The sequence below is a fragment of the Amyelois transitella genome, chromosome 28 (assembly GCF_032362555.1).
Source record: "Amyelois transitella isolate CPQ chromosome 28, ilAmyTran1.1, whole genome shotgun sequence".
Taxonomy (NCBI): Eukaryota; Metazoa; Arthropoda; class Insecta; order Lepidoptera; family Pyralidae; genus Amyelois; species Amyelois transitella.
Window position 1 is genome coordinate 4,978,981 of NC_083531.1, and position 14,675 is coordinate 4,993,655.

Sequence of the window (14,675 nt, forward strand, 5' to 3'; positions counted from 1 at the left end):
ATTCACTTATAAAGTGTTATACATAAATAATAAATAAATAGAGCCACAGTATATCAATTGCCTGTATGTTCTAAGATGGACTGTGAAATTACTCTTCTGATTTAAATTTTATGACACGCATCACATACATAGGTTTTCTATACCAGTATGAGTTAAATGATGTGATAATAAAGTGCTCTTCATATTAAACCGACATTGACACAGGTCACATTCATAAGGTTGTTCACCAGTATGAGTTCTACGGTGTGCGTTTAAACTACTGCTCTGATTAAATCGTCGTTGACACACGTCACATTCATAAGGTTTTTCGCCAGTGTGAGTTCTCCTATGATTTATTAAATGACTCTTCTGAACAAATCGACGTTGACACACGTCACATTCATAAGGTTTTTCGCCAGTGTGAGTTCTCCTGTGATTTGTTAAATTAATCTTCTGAACAAACCGACATTGACACAGGTCACATTCATAAGGTTGTTCACCAGTATGAGTTCTACGGTGTGCGTTTAAACTACTGCTCTGATTAAATCGTCGTTGACACACGTCACATTTATAAGGTTTTTCGCCAGTGTGAGTTCTCCTATGATTTGTTAAATGACTCTTCTGAACAAATCGACGTTGACACACGTCACATTCATAAGGTTTTTCGCCAGTGTGAGTTCTCCTTTGATTTGTTAAATTAATCTTCTGAACAAATTGACATTGACACTCGTCACATTCATAAGGTTTTTCGCCAGTGTGAGTTCTATAATGTCTGTCAAAATTTGATTTAAATTCAAAACGTCTTCCACAAATATAACACTGGAGTGGACCCTGACCACTCCGTGACGTTGACTCTCGTCGAGACTCGCGCTGTGTCCTGTTGGTTGTACTTCCTGCACCTGGTTGCCGTTTGTCAACTCCGGATGTGTCAGCTGACGCAGTATCTGTGATTAATTAGACCGACTTGAGAAGAAAGCATAAGTTAAAAATAAATAAATACAAATATTAAAACATACTTCAAATTCAAAAAACAAAATGCTAAAATTCTTTGAAATTGTTTGTTTGATTTAGATGGTTTTCATCACCTGGCTTTAGTCAAGGTTGCATCCTCATCACTTTGGAGTGGAGCCCGGGGTATGCCTTTGACCGTGGACCCTAGATTAGGTGAGTCAGGTATTTACACGAAGCGACTTCCATTTGACCTCCGCAATCTGAATGTGTAGGTTTCCTCACGATGTTTTCCCTCACCGTAAACGCATCGGTTAGTATTTAAACTAATGTACATAACTTTAAATATAGAACAATGCAGCTCACAAATCAAATGTTATGTGGCTATTGCGCTTTATTTAAACTTACCAAATTGTTCATCCTTTCTTACGATATAAGACCGCGAATACGCAAACATAGCTAGAACCCCAAAGCCGGGCAGAGATCCGCCCTGACCAACAGCACCGTCCATCACAGATAGTTATCTGCAAGCATATAAATTATAATATATGTATGTAGTGTCAAACAACTCGGGCAGGTTGTAAGTACTTCTGTAGGTAGATATACACACCTACCTCCAAAACCCCTTTAAAGATTAATTAATATTAGCCACTATCTTCATCGTTCGCTTCGTCCACACGTTATTTAGGAAATCTGTTACCTGACTGTGTAATTAGCAATTTAGTGGTAGGAATTTAATTTAATTGGTTAAAATAGAATAAAATCATGACAAAAAGCTGAGAAAACACTTATATACGCACTATCTACTTCAGTAGGTTTAAGTTTTAGTAAATAAACATATTCTATTGCACAGTATTAGAATATGGGGTATCGACTTTAATTTTAATAATTTTGAAGGTAGTTTTAAAAAGATATCTGTCACTGTCACACTTGCTGTCTGACATTGACAGACACTAAGGGCACGGCAGCGTGTCCTCGACATTGTAGATCTGTCAGACTCATTGTCATTGCCATTCTCCTGTGTCAATATCAGCTGATTTAGCGTTTTGTTTACGGCAGATATTTTACTTGTATTAACCATTTATCAATTTCGATACTAAGTTTTCTTTATTTAAATACCCACGGCGAAAAAATAGTTAAAAATGAATTTCAACAACGCCGTATCACTCGTCTGAAAGAACTTGTTCAACTATCTGTAAATCTAGCACAGTAGATTGAGACATTACTATTAAATAGCAATTAATTTACAGGTGTACGTTAGATCTTTCACATTTAATGTCTGTTACTTCCTTGAGAGATTATGAAAACGTATTTAATATAATTTGAAGTAAATCATTGCGTGTGAACGAACACATAATATTTCGTAAGTCTTATGTTTATTAAGTAAGAATCGAGTCTGCTTCAGATATTAGTATAAATTAAAATGTCTTAGACAGATAAGACACTCATTGGTTCACCGTTTAGTTCCTTCCTTGATATGCACATAGCGTATGTATCTACAACAGTTTCCTCTCTCCTTCTCGCCCCCGCGTGTTAGCCTGCACTTGGTCTCGCTGTCGTCATCCGACACGGCCCTAGGGTCCGCTTTCCGTCATTCCGACGAGCGACACTCCCGCTATGCGCATTAGATAAATTAATCTCAGATATATTATTACATCGATATAGTGCTGATTAATTCCACTAAATTCGTCTCTTTCTTTTTACCTTATAAGGAAAGGTGATAAGTATCATTTCGTCAGTTACTAGTGGCCACTTGTCACAAATAATACAGTATCGACGGTATCTCCTGAGATGTATCTGTATGATGGCTTTTCATTCCATGTCTTATAAATTAATCGTTTGTTTATCTTTCTTAATAGGTAATTAGCTTCCAGCTGGCTCTCGCTACAGTCGCAGGGATCTTCGGGATTTATTTTTGTATAATCAGTACCTAAGTGTACAATAGGTCATTTTAGAAGGTGTAAAAACATTCAGCTTTTATCTTTGCAACTTGGTTGGGGTCAGCCTTTGACCGAGATCCTGGAATGGGCAGTCAGATAATTTAAGATACGATTCTTGTCTGAATTCGTTTAATTTACAAGTATTTAAGCGGCCTATCTGTAGCGGAAGCGATAATTCGGTCTCAACCGCCACCAAAGGGAAGACCTTCCGCCAGGCTAGGTGTTATGCCTGGAAGAATGCGGATCAGACGATGTTCTGTCGGAGGTTGTACGAGTAATGCTCATATTCGTAAAATCTTTGCTTGCGCGATTTATACTCTTAATTGTTATTGGCTGCCAGCGTCGTTTGATTAGCTGTTGTGACTTTTGTGGCGCAGAGATGCCGTCACATATTCATAGTAAGTCCACAAACCCAAATATTCGATCGTTGAGTAAACCCGTGGAAGTAGACTAAGTATCGGTCGGCAACACTAAACAGGGGCATGGAGAAGAGAGAAGTTAAAACCAGATTGGAAAGATCAATATTTATTATCTGCACTTACACTTTATGAAGGTAATGGGGTCGTGAGAGTCGGCGAGCAGCCCGCTTAGAGATAACACGACCTTACCTTAGGGCTCGTGCAGCGTGCGGCCGACTAGCGACCAGCGACTGATTTACGGTTCTGAAGGAGGTTCACGTGATTTCATGACATCGTTAACAATAGAAATTATTCCAGATACCAACGAAACAATCTCAGCTATAGATGCGGTTGTAAGTTAGTTTGTTTGTCTTCTGTTTTCCAGTGAACTAACTCAAATTTCAACATTGTAAATTTGAATCGACTTTGAGGGAGTCTTGACTAAATAATTTAGTATATAATCCGATTTTTTGTAGCTGCAGCCGCCAATCATTATCTTATGACATTCGAATCAAAAAGTCAGTTTATCTATTCGAGAACCACGATGTACAGACATACAAACAAACAGTCAACATCCAACTTCCTGTAGTTTTTGTCAATAGATCGTTGCATTTCCGCTATTAAATACCCACCATTAAAATGTATTCTAAAAGTTTCATTTCCGTGTGTGGTAGCTAGCTGCAATATATAGCATAGCTAAGTCTGTGACGGTCTTAAATCGCAAGTCTGGCAACACAGACTGGTGTGCAGCGCAGGTCGTATGAATGTTCGCTAGTCGTCGGTCGGTGGCACGCTGCAGTTCGACGTTTAATTACACAAGTTCACTCCAGTCTGTCCGAATCGGTCAGACTGAGGTCGGCCGAAGTCCGCGGCACGCTGCACAAATCCTTAGGGACGCAGTGCTGGCAAAAAGAAGGACGTCCGCCGTCGCGAGTCTCTTTATATAAGGGTGAGGCGCAGGACTGACACAGACACGACGTCACAAGTTCCTTTCTTGTATCGTCAACCCGAGCGCAGGATGCGCCTGTGATTACGGTCTAAAAGTGAGTCAGTGAGGCAATGAGTCATAACAGTGCCTAGTCCTGCGCCATCCTTCACATTAGCCCTTATTTGAAGATTTCAGTTTGCGGCGTCATCTCTCATTCACTTATAAAGTGTAATACATAAATAATAAATAAATAGAGCCACAGTTTATCAATTGCCTGTATGTGCTAAGATGGACTGTGAAATTACTCTTCTGACTTAAATATTATGACACGCATCACATTCATAGGTTTTCTATACCAGTATGAGTTAAATGATGTGATAATAAAGTGCTCTTCATATTAATTCGACGTTGGCACACGTCACATTCATAAGGTTGTTCACCAGTATGAGTTCTACGGTGTTTTAATAAATTACTCTTTTCATTAAATCGACGTTGACACACGTCACATTCATAAGGTTTTTCACCAGTATGAGTTCTACGGTGATTTAATAAATTACTCTTCACATTAAATCGACGTTGACACACGTCACATTCATAAGGTTTTTCACCAGTATGGGTTCTACGGTGTTTTAATAAATTACCCTTTTCATTAAATCGACGTTGACACACGTCACATTCATAAGGTTTTTCACCAGTATGAGTTATAACGTGTCTTTTTAAACTACTCCTCGTATTAAATCTGCGTTGACACACGTCACATTCATAAGGTTTTTCGCCAGTGTGAGTTCTGTAATGCATGTCAAAATTTGATTTAAATTTAAAACGTCTACCACAAATATCACATTGGAGTGGACCCTGACCACTCCGTGACGTTGACTCTCGTCGAGACTCGCGCTGTGTCCTGTTGGTTGTACTTCCGGCACCTGGTTGCCGTTTGTCAGCTCCCGATGTGTCAGCTGACGCAGTATCTGTCATTAATCAGCCAACTTGAGAAGAAAGCATAAGATAAAAAAATACAAATATTAAAACATACTTCACATTCAAACAACAAAATGCTAAAATTCTTTGAAATTGTTTGTTTAATTTACACGGTTTTCTTCCCCTGGCTTTAGTCGAGGTTGTATCCTCATCACTCTGGAGAGGAGCCCGGGGTATGCCTTTGACCAAGGACCCAAGATTAGGTGAGTCAGGTTTTTACACGAAGCGACTCCCATCTGACCTCCGCAATCTGAATGTGAAGGTTTCCTCACGATGTTTTCCCTCACCGTAAACGCATCGGTTAGTAATCAAACTAATGTACATGACTTTGAAAATAGTCATTGGTACACGGCCGAGTTAAAGGTGCCGTTATAATATTCAATATTCACGTCATAGATGTTCAGAAATGACACGTGTGGTGGCTGCGGGATGGACAATGTGGGTATGTGGACATATGCCCAACAATATGCCAGGAACAATGCAGCTCACAAATAAAATGTTATGTTGCTATTGCGCTTTATTTAAACTTACCAAATTGTTCATCCTTTCTTACGATATAAGACCGCGAATACGCAAACATAGCTAGAACCCCAAAGCCGGGCAGAGATCCGCCCTGACCAACAGCACCGTCCATCACAGATAGTTATCTGCAAGCATATAAATTATAATATATGTATGTAGTGTCAAACAACTCGGGCAGGTTGTAAGTACTTATGTGGGTTAATATACACATCTACCTCCAAAACACTTACAATACAATACAAATACGCCGTCGAGTGGGAAAGCCTAAATGAACGTTCCTTGACCAAAAGAGGAAATCCTGGTCCAGGCGAAAAGTCTATACCTACGAGCTTTCATTAAGAGTTATGAATGTGGGTGAAGCGAAAGAAGTGTACAGGGATCGTGGTAAGAGGAAGAAAGATGTAGTTTCTACCTTCCTCTCTGGGAAAGAGACGTGATTTTATGTATTTAGGTACGTACCTACAATGCTTTATCCACTAAGCAACTTGGTACTGTTGCAGTACGCCACTCAAACCACACAGAATAGCGATTATTTATTATTAGCCACTATCTTCATCGTTCACAAGACTGGCTAAGATTTGGTTGGTTAAAATAGAATCAAATCATGACAAATAGCTGAGAAAACACTTATACACGCACTATCTACTTCAGTAGGTTTTAGTTTTAGTAAATAAACATATTCTATTCTACAGTATTAGAATATCGGGTATCGACTTAAATTATAATAATTTTGAAGGTAGTTTTAAAAAGATATCTGTCACTGTCACACTTGCTGTCTGACATTGACAGACACTAAGGGCACGGCAGCGTGTCCCCGACTTTGTAGATCTGTCAGACTCATTGTCATTGCCATTCTCCTGTGTCAATATCAGCTGCATGCTGATTTAGCGTTTTGTTTACGGCAGATATTTTACTTGCATAAACCATTTATCAATTTCGATACTAAGTTTTCTTTATTTAATTACCCACGGCGAAAAAATGGTAATTATGGATTTCAACAACGCCGTATCACTCGTCTATAAGAACTTGTTCAACTATCTGTGAATCTAGCACAGTGGATTGAGACATTACTATTAAATAGCAATTACTTTACAGGTGTACGTTAGATCTTGAAATAATACAATGGAGATCATAATCTTAAAGATGCACAATTAAATGTCTGTTACTTTCTTGAGAGTTTATAAAAACGTATTTACGTATTTAAGATAATTTGAAGTAAATTATTGCGTGTGGACGAACACATAATATTGCGTAAGTCGTAAATTACCAATTAAGTAAGAATCAAGTCTGCCACAGATATTAGTATAAATTAAAATGTCTTGGACAGATAAGACACTCATTGGTTCACCGTTTAGTTCCTCCCTTGATATGCACATAGCGTATTTATCTACAACAGCTTCCTCTCTCCTTCTCGCCCCCGCGTGTTAGCCTGCACTAGGTCTCGCTGTCGTCATCCGACACGGCCCTAGGGTCCGCTTTCCGTCATTCCGACGAGCGACACTCCCGCTATGCGCATTAGATAAATTAAGCTCAGATAAATTATTACATAGATATAGTGCTGATTAATTCCACTAATTTAGTCTCTTTCTCTTTACCTTATAAGGAAAGGTGATAAGTATCATTTCGTCAGTTACTAGTGGCCACTTGTCACAAATAATACAGTATCGACGGTCTTTCCTAAGATGTATCTGTACACTGGCGTTTCATTCCATGACTTATAAATTAATCGTTTGTTTATCCTTCTTAATAGGTAATTAGTTTCCGGCTGGCTCTTGCTACAGTCGCAGGGATCTTCGGGATTTATTTTTGTACAATCAGTACCTAAGTGTACAATAGGTCATATTAGAAGGTGTAAAAACATTCAGCTTTTATCTTTGCAACTTGGTTGGGGTCAGCCTTTGACCGAGATCCTAGAGTGGGCAGTCAGATAATTTAAGATACGATTCTTGTCTGAATTCGTTTAATTTACAGGTATTTAAGCGGCCTATCTGTAGCGGAAGCGATAATTCGGTCTCAACCGCCACCAAAGGGAAGACCTTCCGCCAGGCTAGGTGTTATGCCTGGAAGAATGCGGATCAGACGATGTTCTGTCGGAGGTTGTACGAGTAATGCTCATATTCGTAAAATCTTTGCTTGCGCGATTTATACTCTTCATTGTTATTGGCTGCCAGCGTCGTTTGATTAGCTGTTGTGACTTTTGTGGCGCAGAGATGCCGTCACATATTCATAGTAAGTCCACAAACCCAAATATTCGATCGTTGAGTAAACCCGTGGAAGTAGACTAAGTATCGGTCGGCAACACTAAACAGGGGCATGGAGAAGAGAGAAGTTAAAACCAGATTGGAAAGATCAATATTTATTATCTGCACTTACACTTTATGAAGGTAATGGGGTCGTGAGAGTCGGCGAGCAGCCCGCTTAGAGATAACACGACCTTACCTTAGGGCTCGTGCAGCGTGCGGCCGACTAGCGACCAGCGACTGATTTACGGTTCTGAAGGAGGTTCGCGTGATTTCGTACATCTTCAACGATATAAATTATGTCAGATACCAATGAAACAATCTTAGTTCTAGTTGCAGTAGGTAGTTAGTTTGTTTGTCTTTACAGTTTAACCAGTGAAAAATCAAATTGCAACATTGTAAATTGTTTTTTGTAATCCGATATTTTGTCAAAAGATCGTTGCCTAAGTCACCCGCATTTTCGCTTTTAAACACCCACCATTAAAATATATACATATTATAGTTTCATTTCCGTGTGTGGTAGCTAGCTGCAATATATAGTATAGCTAAGTCTGTGACGGTCTTAAATCGCAAGTGCAGCGCAGGTCGTATGAATGTTCGCTAGTCGTCGGTCGGTGGCACACTGCAGTTCGCCGTTTAATTACACAAGTTCACTCCAGTCTGTCCGAATCGGTCAGACTGAGGTCGGCCGAAGTCCGCGGCACACTGCACAAATCCTTAGGGACGCAGTGCTGGCAAAAAGAAGGACGTCCGCCGTCGCGAGTCTCTTTATGTAAGGGTGAGGCGCAGGACTGACACAGACACGACGTCACAAGTTCCTTTCTTGTATCGTCAACCCGAGCGCAGGATGCGCCTGTGATTACGGTCTAAAAGTGAGTCAGTGAGGCAATGAGTCGTAACAGTGCCTAGTCCTGCGCCGTCTCAAACTCAAAATATTTATTGCATAACCTTCACATAAACCCAAATAAAATTTTAGTTGGCAACTATGTCTCCCATTCATAATTATAAATTGTAATACATAAATAATAAATAAATAGAGCCACAGTTTATCAATTGCCTGTATGTTCTAAGATGGACTGACACTACTGACTAAATTTTATGACACGCATCACATTCATAGGTTTTCTATCCAGTATGAGTTAAATGATGTGATAATAAAGTGCTCTTCATATTAAATCGACATTGGCACACGTCACATTCATAAGGTTTTTCACCAGTATGAGTTCTAACGTGTCTTTTTAAACTACTCCTATCATTAAATCTGCGTTGACACACGTCACATTCATAAGGTTTTTCACCAGTATGAGTTATAAGGTGTCTTTTTAAACTACTCCTCGTATTAAATCTGCGTTGACACACGTTACATTCAAAAGGTTTTTCGCCAGTGTGAGTTCTACGGTGTTTTGTTAAATGATCCTTCTGAACAAATCGACATTGACACACGTCACATTCATAAGGTTTTTCGCCAGTATGAGTTCTACGGTGTTTTAAAAAACTACTCTTTTCATTAAATCGACGTTGACACACGTCACATTCATAAGGTTTTTCACCAGTATGAGTTATAAGGTGTCTTTTTAAACTACTCCTCTCATTAAATCTGCGTTGACACACGTCACATTCATAAGGTTTTTCACCAGTGTGAGTTCTAAGGTGTCTTTTTAAACTACTCCTCTTATTAAATCTGTGTTGACACACGTCACATTCATAAGGCTTTTCGCCAGTGTGAGTTCTATAATGTATGTCAAAATCTGATTTAAATTTAAAACGTCTATCACAAACATCACATTGGAGTGGACACTGACCACTCCGTGACGCTGATTCTCGTCGAGACTCGCGCTGTGTCCTGTTGGTTGTACTTCCTGCACCTGGTTGCCGTTTGTCAGCTCCCGATGTGTGAGCTGACGCAGTATCTGTAATTAATCAGCCGACTTCAGAAGAAAGCATAAGTTAAAAATAAATAAATACAAATATTAAAACATACTTCAAATACAAACTACAAAATGCTTAACTTCTTTGAAAATTGTTTCTTTAATTAAGACGGTTTTCATCAACTGGCATTAGTCGAGGTTGCACCCTCATCACTCTGGAGATGCCTTTGACCAAGGACCCTAGATTAGGTGAGTCAGGCGACTCCCATCTGACCTCCGCAATCTGAATGTGTAGGTTTCCTCACGATGTTTTCCCTCACCGTAAACGCATTGGTGAGTAATCAAACTAATGTACATAACTTTGAAAATAGTCATTGGTACACGGCCGAGGTAAAGGTGTCGTCATAGTATTCAATATTCACGTCACGGATGTTCAGAAATGACACGTGTGGTGGCTGCGGGATGGACAATGTGGGTATGTGGACATATGCCCAACAATATGCCAGGCACAATGCAGCTCACAAATCAAATGTTATGTGGCTATTGCGCTTTATTTAAACTTACCAAATTGTTCATCCTTTCTTACGATATAAGACCGCGAATACGCAAACATAGCTAGAACCCCAAAGCCGGGCAGAGATCCGCCCTGACCAACAGCGCCGTCCATCATAAATAGTTATCTGCAAACATATAAATTATATAAATATGTATGTAGTGTCAAACAACTCGGGCAGGTGGTAAGTACTTGTGTAGGTTGATATACACACCTACCTCCAAACCCCTTAATCGTGAAAATTATTTGAGGGGTCACCACTTAAACACGTAACAAATGTGTTCAGTTCCTAAAACCTGATAAACGCAGTCGAGTGGGAAGGCCTAGATGAACGTACCTTGACCAAAACAGGAAGTCCTGGTCCAGACGAAAAGTCTATAACTACGAGCTTTAATTAAGAGTTAGGAATGTGGGTAAAGCGAAAGAAGTGTACAGGGATCGTGGTAAGAGGAAGAAAGATGTAGTTTTTGCCTCCTCTGTGGGAAAGAGATGTGATTTTATGTATTTACGTACCTACTAAGCTTTATCCGCTAAGCAACTTGGTACTGTTGCAGTACGCCTCACAAACCACACAGAATAACGATTAATTAATATTAGCCACTATCTTTATCGTTAACTTCGTCCACACGTTCGTTGGGAAAACTGTTACCTGACTGTGTAATTAGATATTTAGTAGTAAGAATTTAATTTAGTTGGTCAAAATAGAATAAAATCATGACAAAAAGCCGAGAAAACACTTATATACGCACTATCTACTTCAGTAGGGTTTAGTTTTAGTAAATAAACATATTCTTTTCTAAAGTATTAGAGTATAGGGTATCGACTTAAATTTTAATAATTTTGAAGGTAGTTTTAAAAAGTTATCTGTCACTGTCACACTTGCTGTCTGACATTGACAGACACTAAGGGCACGGCAGCATGTCCCCGACTTTGTAGATCTGTCAGACTCATTGTCATTGCCATTCTCCTGTGTCAACATCAGCTGATTGCTGATTTAGCGTTTTGTTTAAGGCAGATATTTTACTTGTATTAACCATTTATCAATTTCGATACTAAGTTTTCTTTATTTAAATACCCACGGCGAAAAAATAGTTAAAAATGAATTTCAACAACGCCGTATCACTCGTCTGTAAGAACGTGTTCAATTATCTATGAATCTAGATTGAGACATTTCTATTAAATAGCAATTAATTTACAGTTGTACGTTAGATCTTGAAATAATACAAAGGAGATCACGATGTTCAAGATGCACATTTAAATGTCTGTTACTTTCTTGAGAGATTATGAAAACGTATTTAATATAATTTGAAGTAAATCATTGCGTGTGAACGAACACATAATATTTCGTAAGTGTTATGTTTATTAAGTAAGAATCGAGTCTGCCTCAGATATAAGTATAAATTAAAATGTCTTAGTCAGATAAGACACTGGTTCACCGTTTAGTTCCTCCCTTGATATTCGCATAGCGTATGTATCTACCACAGCTTCCTCTCTCCTTCTCGCCCCCGCGTGTTAGCCTGCACTAGGTCTCGCTGTCGTCATCCGACACGGCCCTAGGGTCCGCTTTCCGTCATTCCGACGAGCGACACTCCCGCCATGCGCATTAGATAAATTAAGCTCAGATAAATTATTACATAGATATAGTGCTGATTATTTCCACTAAATTCGTCTCTTTCTTTTTACCTTATAAGGAATGGTGATAAGTATCATTTCGTCAGTTACAAGTGGCCACTTGTCACAAATAATACAGTATCGACGGTCTCTTCTGAGATGTATCTGTACACCGACTTTTCATTCCATGACTTATAAATAAAACGTTTGTTTATCCTTCTTAATAAGTAATTAGTTTCCGGCTGGCTCTTGCTACAGTCGCAGGGATCTTTGGGATTTATTTTCGTATAAAAAGTACCTAAGTGAAGAATAGTCATTTTAGAAGGTGTAAAAACATTCTGCTTTTATCTTTGCAACTTGTTTGGGGTCTGCCTTTGACCGAGATCCAGGAGTGGGCAGTCAGGTAATACAAGATACGATTCTTGTCTAAATTCGTTTAATTTACAGGTATTTTAGCGGCCTATCTGTAGCGGAAGAGATGATTCGGTCTCAACCACCACCAATGGGAAGATAGGTGTTATGCCTGGAAGATTACGGATCGGACGATGTTGCGTCGGAGGTTTTATATATATGCTCCATTCCGTGATATCTTTTCTTGCGGGATTTAGGCTCTTAACTGTTATTGGCTGATAGCATCGCGTGATTGACTGTTATGACTTTTGTGGCGTAGATATGTCGTCACATATTCATAGTTAGTCCACAAACCCAACTATTCGATCATTGAGTAAACCCGTGGAAGTGGACTAGGTATCGGTCGGCAACACTAAACAGGGACATGGAGAAGAGAGAAGTTAAAACCAGATTGGAAAGATCAATATTTAATATCTGCACTTACACTTTATGAAGGTAATGGGGTCGTGAGAGTCGGCGAGCAGCCCGCTTAGAGATAACACGACCTTACCTTAGGGCTCGTGCAGCGTGCGGCCGACTAGCGACCAGCGACTGATTTACGGTTCTGAAGGAGGTTCGCGTGATTTCATACATCGTTAACGATAGAAATTATACCAGATACCAACGAAACAATCTCAGCTATAGATGCGATTGAAAGTTAGTTTGTTTGTCTTCAGTTTTCCCAGTGAACTAACTCAAATTTCAACATTGTAAATTTGAATCGACTTTGAGGGAGTCTTGACTAAATAATTCATTATGTCATCCGATATTTTGTAGCTGCAGCCGCCAATCATTATCTTATGACATTCGAATCAAAAAGTCAGTTTAACTATTCGAGAACCACGATGAACAGACATACAAACAAACAGTCAACATCCAATTTCCCGTGGTTTTTTGTCAATAGATCGTTGCTAAAGTCACCAGCATTTCTACTTTTGAACACCCACCATTAAAATTTATATTACAGTTTCATTTCCGTGTGTCGTAGCTAGCTGCAATATATATTATAGCTAAGTCTGTGACGGCCTTAAATCGCAAGTCTGGCTACACAGACTGGTGTGCAGCGCAGGTCGTATGAATGTTCGCTAGTCGTCGGTCGGTGGCACACTGCAGTTCGCCGTTTAATTACACAAGTTCAATGCAGTCTGTCCGAATCGGTCAGACTGAGGTCGGCCGAAGTCCGCGGCACGCTGCACAAATCCTTAGGGACGCAGTGCTGGCAAAAAGAAGGACGTCCGCCGTCGCGAGTCTCTTTATATAAGGGTGAGGCGCAGGACTGACACAGACACGACGTCACAAGTTCCTTTCTTGTATCGTCAACCCGAGCGCAGGATGCGCCTGTGATTACGGTCTAAAAGTGAGTCAGTGAGGCAATGAGTCGTAACAGTGCCTAGTTCTGCGCCGTCCTTCACATTAGCCCTTATTTGAAGATTTTAGTTTGCGGCGTCATCTCCCATTCACTAATAAAGTGTAATACATAAATAATGAATAAATAGAACCACAGTTTATCAATTGCCTGTATGTTCTAAGATGGACTGTGAAATTACTCTTCAGACTTAAATTTTATGACACGCATCACATTCATAGGTTTCCTATACCAGTATGAGTTAAATGATGTGATAATAAAGTGCTTTTCATATTAAATCGACGTTGGCACACGTCACATTCATAAGGTTGTTCGCCAGTATGAGTTCTACGGTGATTTAATAAATTACTCTTCACATTAAATCGACGTAGACACACGTCACATTCATAAGGTTGTTCACCAGTATGAGTTCTACGGTGATTTAATAAATTACACTTCACATTAAATCGACGTTGACACACGTCACATTCATAAGGTTTTTCACCAGTATGGGTTCTACGGTGTTTTAATAAATTACCCTTTTCATTAAATCGACGTTGACACACGTCACATTCATAAGGTTTTTCGCCAGTGTGAGTTCTGTAATGCATGTCAAAATTTGATTTAAATTTAAAACGTCTACCACAAATATCACATTGGAGTGGACCCTGACCACTCCGTGACGTTGACTCTCGTCGAGACTCGCGCTGTGTCCTGTTGGTTGTACTTCCTGCACCTGGTTGCCGTTTGTCAGCTCCCGATGTGTCAGCTGACGCAGTATCTGTCATTAATCAGCCAACTTGAGAAGAAAGCATAAGATAAAAAAATACAAATATTAAAACATACTTCACATTCAAACAACAAAATGCTAAAATTCTTTGAAATTGTTTGTTTAATTTACACGGTTTTCTTCCCCTGGCTTTAGTCGAGGTTGTATCCTCATCACTCTGGAGAGGAGCCCGGGGTATGCCTTTG

General features: G+C 39.5%; 1 protein-coding gene across 1 annotated transcript; it reads right to left on the minus strand.

The window, feature by feature from the left end:
- Positions 1 to 120: 120 nt before the first annotated feature.
- LOC132903575 (zinc finger protein 239-like) lies at positions 121 to 1,438 on the minus strand. The gene is made up of 2 exons (XM_060952164.1): positions 1,336 to 1,438; positions 121 to 923 (listed from the first exon to the last, which is right to left on the minus strand). The coding sequence occupies exons 1-2, from the start codon at positions 1,436 to 1,438 to the stop codon at positions 121 to 123; spliced, it is 906 nt and encodes a 301-aa protein (XP_060808147.1).
- Between the last annotated feature and the right edge of the window lie 13,237 nt (positions 1,439 to 14,675).